Source organism: Dysidea avara, chromosome 1, assembly GCF_963678975.1.
Source record: "Dysidea avara chromosome 1, odDysAvar1.4, whole genome shotgun sequence".
Taxonomy (NCBI): domain Eukaryota; kingdom Metazoa; phylum Porifera; class Demospongiae; order Dictyoceratida; family Dysideidae; genus Dysidea; species Dysidea avara.
This window is the reverse complement of record NC_089272.1, coordinates 4,405,664-4,418,254: the sequence shown is the minus strand read 5'-3', so window position 1 is coordinate 4,418,254 and position 12,591 is coordinate 4,405,664. Positions and strand designations below refer to the sequence as shown.

General features: G+C 37.2%; 2 protein-coding genes across 2 annotated transcripts in view; one reads left to right on the top strand and one right to left on the bottom strand.

The window, feature by feature from the left end:
* Positions 1–12,591, bottom strand: part of LOC136253921 (jerky protein homolog-like) — a 151,598-nt gene that overhangs the window by 62,101 nt on the left and 76,906 nt on the right. The gene's annotated exons all lie outside the window — the stretch shown is intronic.
* The window catches only part of LOC136253815 (histone-lysine N-methyltransferase PRDM9-like), a 31,652-nt gene continuing 22,021 nt past the window's right edge, over positions 2,961–12,591 (top strand). The window contains exons 1-2 of the mRNA XM_066046476.1: positions 2,961–3,092; positions 3,378–3,497. Coding sequence (XP_065902548.1) covers positions 2,999–3,092; positions 3,378–3,497 — 214 coding nt within the window. The 5' untranslated portion in view covers positions 2,961–2,998. The remainder of the gene's footprint in view (positions 3,093–3,377; positions 3,498–12,591) is intronic.

Below are 12,591 nucleotides of genomic sequence, written 5' to 3'. Positions count from 1 at the left end.
ATAGATTATATATTATCTATGGCAAGCCACACCATTTGCATGCGTGGAACCACACTAATTTACCAGTTTCAGCAGTATCAATGAAGGTTTGTTGAAAACCTATTATACTTCAACAACTGCTTGACCCAAGGTTTGAAAATAATATTGACGAAATTTAAATTTGGCGGTTTAGTGACGAATCGCCAATTCGCCAAATTTAGTTCACCGCCAAATTTAATTGATATACGGTATAATGTAGCCATCTAACCACCGTACATTCTACATCCTGCATGGCAACTAAGCTCCACACCATGTTAGCATGGGTCCATCTATCAATAACAGACAGTCCATTCACACTGTCCTCTAACTCAATATATCATGACATGGTTTGAAATAAATTGCAGTGTGAATTGTGTCATTGCAAGGTGGGCTGGCATGGGTTGGGATATAATGTAAATGTATTTTGTGATATTCAACTCTGACTAACAACAATAATTGTTTTTGTTGGATCTCAGGATTTTCTATATGCATACACAGCATACTATTCTTCTGGTAAAATCTGTGAAGTTGTGTTCTGGGAACTAGGATTCCACTGATACAGAAAAACACTTACCAATCCAAAACTGATGCCTAGCAGTAAATTTTCACCAATACAGATACTGATAATTGTCATACAATTTACACACCACTCAAGTTAGCTGTGTGTGACTGCTCTATTAGAATATTTTACTTTTACTGTGCAGTGACTGTTCTATTAGAGTATTTCAATCTTTCTCATGCAAACATAGTAAGTAGCAATTGATGAATGTGTAACAAAGCAATTCCTGCACTTTTATGCTGAATAATGTTCAACACCATTTCCAGCCTGTTATACCCCAAGTTTTACTAGCATAGCATTTATGACGATAATTATGATCAGTGCTCAATATAAGGTTTCTTACATGATCTGTCAAAATGACAGACCACATGTAACATGGTTGGTCATTGGTACTTAATAGTATGTATTTTACATTCACATCTTTTATTTGCTTATTTTGATAGGTCATAATGTCAGACCATTTTTAATTTTGGTCGATCATTGTGGCTTTGGCAGGCTATTATTTTGAGCTCTGTATGATGATGAAAATTGGTGCGAGTGACTATTACTCAGTATCGGAATACCGATATGGATTAATACTAAAATGTCAATATCAGCTCCGATTTGATACCGATCTGATAATCAGTGGAACACTACTGGCAACATGATATGCCTGGTGAAACTAATATATACCTTCTTATTAAATGCCTAAAATGAAAGCTTATTGTGTGCTTTTTAAACCTGTTTTTATTTGGTGTGTAGGCTAAAGTACATATACTACCAGCTTTGTTCAATTGCTTGGGAATTAAATTAAAGCTTGAAAGATAAATAGGGATGCGGCAAATATGCTGGAATAATTTCGGCCATAATAGGTATGTGTGGGAATCACTAGCATTTTGAGGTGATTATAAAGTTTTAACAGTAGGAAAATCAGCAGATTGCACAATTCCGTTAAAAAAGATAGAGATACTTTAATAGAACAGTCACTCAGTATTTAGATAAAATACTCTAATACAGCAACCGGCTAAAAAATTCAAGACTATTTAAAGCTTTAACATCGATGTAAATGGCCTGATACAGTAATAAACTGGCATTATTTGTCAACTATGATGGCATAATTTTAGGAATAATGGGCATTTCTAAAAAGCATAATAGGTGAATTTTTGAGCACTGCTCAAAAGCATAATGCTCAATTATTGGACCATAATAGCCCCGTGCCTAAAGATAAATAGTTTCGCTAGACAACAACTGTCCAGAGTTACAAGAACGAGGGTATTACAGTACTGAGCAAAGTTGTCACTAAAAATATGTAGAACCTGGAGTGTGACTTATAAACTGTTCTGTTCAATTCTAATGACCAATGGGAATCTAAAAGCCATGTATCATTGATACCAGGAAGTGCGTGCAGGGGCTACAGGCATATTTAAAGAAAACATTGGATAGTGAATCTAGTATATATAATTACTGATATTAATGAATTCTGCATTTAAATCAGTGACACAGCAGTAAGCTCAAAACCCACTAAACTGAGAACTGGGAAACACAATTTGGGCTCAGCCATTACAAACAAACCATTTATGCATTTTACGTGATTATGGGTGTGTGGCATTTTCAATGGTAGTGTGCCTACCATTGTGATTTAATGCTTGACTACTACAGGTATGGACTGAAGGTGGAGGAAAGGTCAGGGTTGGTGGGGGAATGGACCAAGGTGGTGGGGATTTGCCATTGACCAAGAACACCAATGCAGCATTTCGACTTGCTATCTGTCATCACTAAAACCAGCTTGAAGTAACTTGCAACTGGAATAGCTACACTGTGACAGATCACGATACGCGATGGGCAATTGTGCAAAGCCTGACTAACCCTGGGTTTCTCTACTAGGAGATTTGTCAGGGTATACGGGGGTTTGTGTCACCAGTACTTCCCCAGTATACGTAGGTGGAGAATTGTAATTTTCAGGGTTGCAAATCCCCACCTTCCCCCACCTCAGCTTGTACCTGTGGTAGTGGGGCTTTACATTGATAGGTACATAATGTATTACTAATGTTACAGAAACGTACAAACTTACTTTACTAGACAGACCTGTTGTACAACTTTTCCTCGAGCCGAACAAAAATTGATGATCTTAGGCGATTGATCACCTCCCATTCTCGGACACCGAGTGTGCTGAATATGGCAAGTATAACAAATGGTTGATACTGATGTAATTGCTCACCTTGCAACCTACTGTAAGGCTTCTTTTATAACGGCACCATACATTTTGGCACATGGGTACTATTATTTTTACACGCTTACCGCACATTTTTGTGGGAAATTACCACTACAGTTTCCTTGGTTACTTGACAGCCTAGTCAATCACGTGACGCTTATATGGGCGCCACTATTAATTTGCGCAAGCGCCAATTGCCTTGCGGCCGCTTAGCAACCAATTTTTCTGAAATGGACAGTGACGAAGACGACGAAGAATTGTGTGAATATGAGCGAAAGAGATTGCAAAACATTAAACGGAACAACGAGTTTTTGCGTAGTCTTGGTGAGTGTAAAGTAGCTAGTAGGTAAACGAGCTGAAAGGCGAAATTTATGCCTCACAAGATTTTGAGTTTTTAGCAGAGGTTTAATTTAAGCAATTACATTTTATCGTTAGTGTGTTTGGACTAATAAAGTATTCGTAAGGCTTGCTACTTATAATTAATTATTATTACGTCGGAGTGTGTTATTTTTACCATGAGAAATTTTGTTGTGTTAGTTGCTGGCAGTTTATTCTATTCTGTGAATGTTATCATTCCCAACACTTATTGGTATCATTAACTTGTTACAGGCTTTACTGTGAAGAGTAAAAAGAAGAATAAGAAGCCAAAGAGACAGAAGGTCACCAGAGAAGATAGTGATGATGATAAGGAATGGACACCAGGTTGTGAAGATACTAGGAAGAATAGAAGTAAGAATGTTAATAAATATACAACAGTTTTATGTTTTGTAGTTAATTAGTCTGACGTGGTTTTTCTCTTTGTCATTGGGTAGGGAGAAAAAAGGGTTTGGTCTGGTTTGAATCCCACAATCATCTTCATACGTCACATGGTTACGTAACAAAAATCTTTATTACTGTGAGATCGCTTATTACTGTGAGATCGCTTATTGCTGTGAAATTGTCTGAAAATCTTTTTGTAGCCCCAGCAATGTGTGTGTGTTGCATGCGTTTATTTACGATTAGTGCCTGGCTGTATTGAAATTTGAATACACAGTATTAGTAACAGGAAATTAGTACTGTATATCAGTATAGCTCATTACTATTGAATCATTTTCTTTGGCCTACTATGAAGTTGTACGCATTCCAATAACCAAAGAATGTAGTTCAGTACAATTAGGCAGGTGCTTGTACTGTGCTTGTGGCTTGCTAAACCATCAACAAATTGAGTAAACACCAAAGTCTGGCAATAACAGTATTTTGATATACGACTGTCATGGTATGATAACTGGTTATGTTAATTTAAAACGATAAACAATATTAATGTCACAAAGCACTATTTACGATGCGGTAGATGTAAATAAAATCATTTCTTCAATAAAACCGCCATGTGTAAGTATCTACAGGGCTAAAACTATACCAATCCAATGAGCCAAATCCAAATGAAGTTATGGCTGGGAATATATTAAGTACCTGTAGTTTATTTTCATCATAGTTGCTGTACAAATTGATCTTCTTGCTCTTCCTACTGTCTATCGTATACTATCAAGACTCACGGTAGTGAGTCGCGCGGCCAGTAAAGCAGAAACGCGTGCCACAGACAATAAATGACGCGACCACTACGTGAGGATTTTACAGGAACGGACGCTGTCAAATTCGGCTTTCCTGTAACTCACCCGCCACTTACGCTATCCTTCTGAAACTCTAGAGTTGAACTCATCGTGTCACTAGTAACTACCACACATGTAGTGAAGCAAATCCATGCCGATTATTTCGTGATCGAGATTGCCGACATCAAAGGGGAAGTTTCATTTTTTATTTATTTTTTTATTGCATGCGGTTAGACGCAACCGCAGGTGTATGCCTTGCATTCCTTTGTGCATTCCAAACATTGATTACCCTGCTATCACTTCAGTATTCACTCAATCACCTCAAGATTCACATCATCGATTTGACCATACATGATTACCCTACAGTCGTAATTTCAGCACCAAACGAAGTTTCAGTCGTCCTCAGTTGACCTAGAGGCCTAATACAAAACCCAGATTGTTGTTTTCCACAATACTCGCTTGGCATGTAGGGCAATGACTGTTCTAAAAGTTTTGTTCAGATTGAAACATACGTTTTCGAGAATGGCTAGTTTGAAATTTGAATTTAGTCGCCCCCACGTAATTTGCTCTCTCTAAGAATTTAACTCGGAATTTAAAGAATGACGCAGTGCACAACTGCGGTCACTGGGTATTGATGAACTGGCGCTGTATGTAGTTAATCAGTGCATATAGCCACAAAGAAGTGTGCTGCCATAGATTATAGTCCACAGATATAATCTATGGTGCTGCATACCATCGTTCGTTTTTAAATTTGAATTTAGTTGCCCCCACAGTGACGTAATTTGTCCTCTAAGGGCGCGGCTTAAAGAATGACACAGAATACAACTGAGGTTACCAGTTGTTGACACGAGCTGCGAGTAATTAGCACATGTAGCTAGCCAATTGTCACCATGCATTATTGCATTTTATAGCACCCCCACATAAAAATTACACATGTAATTACATACAGAGGACACATGAATACCAAACACTTTCCACAACAATAATGTAAGAATTGTACAATAATGACTGTAATATAACTGCTATGAAAATGTTTTCCAGTGCATGGCCCGCCATGGTAGCAAGTCTCACATGACGGCATGTATATTCATCCAAACACAATGGGAGTAACAAGTAAGTACGATGACAAGTTGGTATGACTCCATTTGTAGGATCCAGATGAGTGGGTGTGGCTCCAGTGTGTCTAAACAGTTAACAAACATTCCTGTTATAAATACGTGCTAGAGTTGTAATAAAATAGTATAGTATTTAAATGTAACAATACATGGTCTCCATTGCATCACTATCAAACGACACTAAGTGGAGGATATTGTTGCATCTCTAGTATGTACACTCTATCAGTACAACCTGTCTTAATGGCCACCAGTATAGAAAGACAACCTCTCTTGAAAAGTCAATTCCAATTGAGAATTCATACACTGTTAACTGCTTATTGAGTGAAGGTGGCAATAAACAAGTTCCACCGTAATTTATACATGTGATCTGATCTGTACATTCTGTCAGTGAATGAGATCCACTTGGCCAGGACAAAATGTGACCCAAATGTCCTGGATGATCCATACTCAACCCACTTGTGACCCAGTGGCACAATGGAACTGAGTATAGAGAATACAATTATATTTATTTCTAAGATGTGTGGATGTGTGAACACATTACAACACATTACATGTACATACAAGACATGCTACGTACTGTTTTAGCGTTTCAAGTCACCACATTATGTACGGACTAGTCAACAGTGCTTCATAGTGCCCATCAGTAAACCTGAAGAAAAGTTACAAAAAATAAAAATTCACATAAGTACAATGAAACCTCATTAATATGGCCAGCTGTGGAACCAAAAAATTTGGCCTGAATAACAAGGTGGCCTTATTAATGAGGTCATAAAGTACTGCTTAGCTATATTTGGGATCTACTAGAGGTGGACAATATAATGAGGTGGTCTTATTAAAGAGGTGGCCGCTATGTGAGGTTTCACTGTACATACAGTTCACAATGTTTAACAATATTAATGGTTAACAATATACACTGAAACCTGCAGGTCACTTCTTGTGGAAGATTGCTCTCTACACAAAATGACACATTCAGGGATTGTATTTAGATGGATGATACAGTAACGCATTGTGACTTCAATACTCATGATGTGTCATTGCTAGGCAGCAACCATATACACGGCACTGCCAATGCACAACATCACACTTGCTCGCACACACAATTTTGCTCAAGATTTTACAAATTGATAGTGAAGGGGTGTGGAAACTAGCTGTTCGCTCGAAAGACTGTGTGGCAGCTGTTTCCCTTCTGTACAAGTGGCCACCAAGACAGGTCCACTGTGGATGAAAGCCAGGCTTTAGATATTTGGTATTTCATGTGTTGAAGGCATTCCAGGGCTTCCAGTAGTCTCAAATCTCACCACAGTTTAACTCAGGCAGTGTATTGGTCACCACTAAACCACTGGAATGCTGTGTTATGTTCATCTTACGCTTGGCTACTATATTGTAGAACTGAAATGGATACTCTGAAAAATATATCCTATGGATAATGACTTCATCACTTTCTTCATCAGGAGCTTATAAGGACCAATAGTGAAACCTTTTACACTTTGGGCTGACAGCCAACTGCCTAAGTCTGAAGCAGTGCATTTGGTGCTCTAACAGATTGGCTGCCCCCTTGCTGCCAGCACTCACTGTCTCATACACTGTCACACACTAAATCCATCTCTATAGCCAGTTAGAACAGCATGCTTCTTACCTTTTTTAAGGCCACAAAATGCAGCCACCTTTTTAAAAAGCTAGGTCAGAAAATTTTGTCCCTACGGCCTGAATAATGACCAGTTTTCACTGTACTATTAGTGATTAGTGATCATGGAGGATTATTTATTAAGATACTAAGATATACAAACGCTACAACCTCTACATGTAGCGGTAAATTTTTTACCCTGGTCCAATGTCTAATAATCGTGAGAGACTCTACTGTGACAAATACATGTTTATCATGATATGTGCTAATTGCCTTTTTACAATTAAATTTTACAACACAAATACATGTATAGTTAAACTCACCAATTGTGACTAAATCCCTTCAACACGGAAAGACAAGTAATGAGACAACCTTGGAGACAACAACCTCACAAGCCTATTCTGGTGCGCTTATTTAGTAGTAATATAAATTTTAAAGGCGTTTATTTACAGCAGGACATAATTACGTGCCCCTCTATTGTCTCTGTACATACTTGCCTTTTCTTTACTATTCTCATTTCATTTCACGAGATCTATTGGCAGGGGTGTAGCTTCTTCACTTGAATTAGTCAATGCTTGAAGTAGATCGAGATACTCTAATAGAACAGTCACATTTTTACAAGTGCCATATTTTTATATTGTAAAGTCTGTAAGTAGCTAGTAATTTAAACTATACAATCCGGTGCTAAGCAGAAGTTGTAACTATACTAAATATTGTTTGCTGTGTTACAGCTGTTTTGTGACTGCTCTAATAGAGTATCTTGATCGTTTTAATGCAGTACAAGATGAAAGGCAAAGTGTTATTAAGGGTTACTAGTTAAAATGGGTGTTAGTTGACTGCAGTTGCATGCCACTAACAGGGCTGCCCAGAGAGATTAGGGGGCCCAGGGAAAAGAGTTAAAGAGGGGCCCAGGGGCAAGGAAGGGTCTAGATCCTGACTGCTCTATTAGAGTATATCGATCTTTCTTTAAACAGGTATTCAAGGGGCCCCTTTCGGGCTTGGGCAGGGGGAAAAATACCCCAGTTGCCCCCCATGTGGGCGCCCTGGCCACTAAAATTAGTTATATTAATTAATATTCTGTCACTGTAATCTGGGGTTTCTGTCAAAACCATGGAAACTCACTTACTATTATCAACAGTGCATTGCTTATTCTAACAAAAAGTATTGAAATCCCATCCAAAAACAGCTTATAGCTGTAAAAAAAAGTGCGCATCTAAGTAAAGCAGAGTTAACTGCGACAAAAAGTAATGATATCATAATGCGGCCATGTGCGAGGTGTGCAAGTTGTAAAATTAATATTAGCTAATCAGATAATACAATGTTATTGTTAAAGTGTTAATGAGAACTATGTGATGCTGCTAGTTTATAAGTGTGTGAGCGTCTTCATAAATGCCACACAAATTTAATTCTCAATAAAGCTATGTGTATAGATTCTCTGATAGCAATAAATAGTTTGAGTTTGGCCGCCTTTCCTGTATACGGCAATGCTACAACAAAGGAAAGGCGGCCAAACTCAAACTATTTATTGCTATCAGATAATCTATACACATTGCTTTATTGAGAATTAAATTTGTGTGGCATTTATGAAGATGCTCACACACTTAAAAACTAGCAGCATCACATAGTTCTCATTAACACTTTAACAATAACATTGTATTATCTGATTAGCTAATATTAATTTTACAACTTGCACACCTCGCACATGGCCACATTATGATATCATTATTTTTTTGTTGCAGTTAACTCTGCTTTACTTGGACGCGCACTTTTTTTACAGCTATAAGCTGTTTTTGGATGGGATCAAAACTACTCACCACAATAAGCTGAAATTTTGTTGATCCATTTCTTGGACAGTAGAGATATTGTGGAGAAAATGCAATATTCGGAAGCTGTGCGGGTTTTTGTTGAGATGGTCACATATTTTAGTTCACTAGCTATAGTGTAGTGAAGATGGAGATGTATTTCAGCTAGGTAGCTACAGTGAATGCTTAAGCAGGAGAAGTTATCTGAAAGCTTTTAAGATAAATGTATGTTTGCCAGTACTACATGAACTGCAAGCTACGTATGTGTATAAGTGGTAAAATGAGCAAGAATTTACCTGACTTTTATAAAAAAGTTCACGTAAATTCTTTTACATAATGTAGACTTGACAAATGTTACAGTTAGTATAGGCATAGCAAGATATTTTTAGATAGGGGACTCTACTTTGGTGTTGGAGACCAAAAAAAAAGGTCAACACTTGCTAAGAATGGTTGCCCTACACTAAAAATTGTATTACTGATAAAGTACATAAAATGCTTTTTCACAACTTCATAGGTTGCTACACTGCTTCTCTGAATACTGTGGCTGCTTTATTAGAGTAACTGACTGCTCTATTAGAGTATCTCGGTATTTTTGAATTTACAATCAGAAAATTGCAAGGGGGGCTCCTGGGTTGCTATGCCTATGCTTAGAAAGTTGTAATAGTTCACAAAACCTTGCATTCACAGGCAAACATAGTTCTTTACATTGGTTGCTTAATGTCTATGAGTGGAGCTTCTGGCATAGTTATTTCGTTTTGCAAAACAATTGCTCTATTGGGGTAGTTTTAATGCTCAGTTGGTACCTCCATTATGTGAATACCTGTGTGCCAGTATAATTACTAAAGTGTTCAGATCAGTGAATTAGTTCATCATTTTGTGATGGGTAAATTGTGACTGGATTTGCAAATAGAGATCTTACAGACATCAAATTTATCAACTTTGATGATTCATTCATTGAAACTGTTAACTTGAAATTTGGTCAACAGTGATCAATGACAACATAGCTTAATGCATAGTGAAAATGTTAGTATGTTACTATGGTCTATGAAGTTAATATAATTGGATATGTCTGAAGACATCTGATCACAATGACAACTGAAGGTTTAGTCCATGCGAAGCTTCAAATATCACTATTCACTCACCTAATAAGTGTTTCAGGATTTATGGTATTTATGTTGAGATAGTATGTACATGTTGAGCTGAATCCTCAAAAAATTTAATAACTCATGGATACAATTACACACAATCTTGAAATTTGGCTCATTTGTAGTACTGCTTGTAGTACTGCTTGACCCGCTAAAAGTATTTCAAAATCTTTTTGTTCAAATGTCTGACATAATATTTATGGCCAATCAACATTTTCACCATACATTTCCTATGGGGAAGCCATACAAAGTACAGTGTCCATTACAGCTCTTTCCGGACTTGTAATGGAGCCAAACCATACTTGTCTGTTGTTGACACCTTAGCTGTTACAACTAATGATCTGGTTGATTGAAATGTTAACTCTGTTGAGAAAAAATCCACTTTTAATTTTTAGCTGTTTTTCAGGATTCAGCTCAACTTATACATATTATAGCAGTGGTATCTGCCCTTCATACAGGTTGAACCATAGATAATAGAGTAAAAGGGATAGGAAAAGCAAACGATTTCCGGTTTGATTTCCGTTACGCGTGACTTGAAAGGACAAGACAGTTATGTGCTCAAGCATGGGAATTAGTGTTCTAAGCAGCGTAAATAGTAATCCAACAGACTACGGCAAGTATTTAGGCCTTTGTGAGAGATTTTGGCGAGAGAATTCAGACCGTAGATTTTGTAACAAAGCGGATCGCGTTAACCATAATTGTTACACGCTGTCATACTTTCGCTCATAGTATCTTCATTCCTCGTCCATACCGCTTCTTTTATAGCCAGTTCCACTTTCGAATCTTGTGGTAAGCTAGGCGTGTCACCAACACAGTCTTTTACCGCTGCGTTGTACTGCAAGGTGGTTTAAACTTTTGGTAAAAATGGAAGATACTTAGTCCTTTCTTCAAGCAACAGTTCCTGTTTTGCTCTGATATTTCCTATGGTTCTCTTTGTTAAATGGTAAGAAATAGGTTTATCACAGTTAAAAGGATAGAATATATTTACGAAGAAAGTAAAGTGGTTTAAAGTAATTTTTGGGCCGTTTTTTTCACTTTCAAGCTCCTTTAATTTTGCGCATAACTTCCTTGAGGGTTGGTACCATCCTAGTTCCCTCGATTATTTACTTGAGTTCATTGTAGCGAAGTTTCACAGTTGTTGGTTGCAAAATTCTGTCGTTACAACAATTTGTTTCTTTGATACAAGCGCACCAAACGTAACGAGTATGTTCGTGACGTAATACACGGAATTCCAATAGAAATGTACGTATTTTGTGACGTCACGTTATTGCGTTTCCTATCCCTTATACTCTATTATCTATGGTTGAACTAAGTGACTGATATAATATTATGCCTCTTGTTTATCCATACATGTGTTTTGTTAGTATCTGTGATTCTGCTATGTAGGTGCTATTAAAATTGCAAATCCACAACTTTTCCTTTCTAGATGCACGGAATGTCACTTTCTTTCATTTTGCATTGTTTACAATAGTTCAACACTTACGTAACTCACATCTGACATCATTACTATTGGCATAGCAACGTGATGTCATGTAATCATGTGGCAGTGTCACAACTGAAGACACTCATAAATTTTAAGTTTCAGGCAAGTGATAAAGTATTGAGTCATTAGTCATGAGGAGAAGTGTGCTAAAAGTGCTGATTTCAAGGGAAATCCAACTTCTTTACTTACCTAAGGGAAGGAGTTGTGTTTATTTGGATGTAAAGAATGATATTGAACTTGTAGCAAGAGTAAACGCTTGTGGTAAACAATCTGGTAACAATTTGGTAAACAAAAGTAAACACTTGTGGTATACATACATCCAACTTTAATTTCTAACTTACAATGAGGTGTATGTATATGTTTGTTCTTGCAAATGTTACAGTTAGTTCTATATTGCTCATATCATGACATAAACCTTGGCGATCTAATTTCTATGACATAACAATACTACATGCCACCCCCACATTATTACACTAAGTGGCACTACTATCACGCAACCATCGATATAGCTGACTGACTATATCATATCACTACCTCATTGTATTGATACTATCAATGTACTGATACTATCAATGTATTGATATATCATGACAGCATTAGTGGCATGTGTCAGAAATGTCACAAGAGTTTTATTCTGTAGTGACACCCTAGAGGTAGAAATCACCATGCAACTACAATAGGCCCTCGGTTATCTGAACTCCAACGTATCTCAAGCAATGGTAAAAGTATTCAGACAAGTGAATTGTTTGGATAACTGAAGCCCATTCATCATGAACCACGATAGTGGGTTCATAATAGGGATCGCCCATGTTTTTTGCAAAAATCCTAATAGAACGCACACCTAAAAACCACCTTGAAAAGCATCCTTCAACTCAAAACAACCCTCTGGTGGTTCTTTGCGATGAGTATAGGTCCACTAGTAAGTATCAAGTGAAAAGGAAACAGTATGTGTATTTCAGACAACACTGAAATTTGCCAGTTTGTTCAGAGAGAAGACCATCATGATATGGTGAATGTGTACAACGTTAACAAAAAAAAAAATAGACAAGTATGTGAATCCTAGGACTA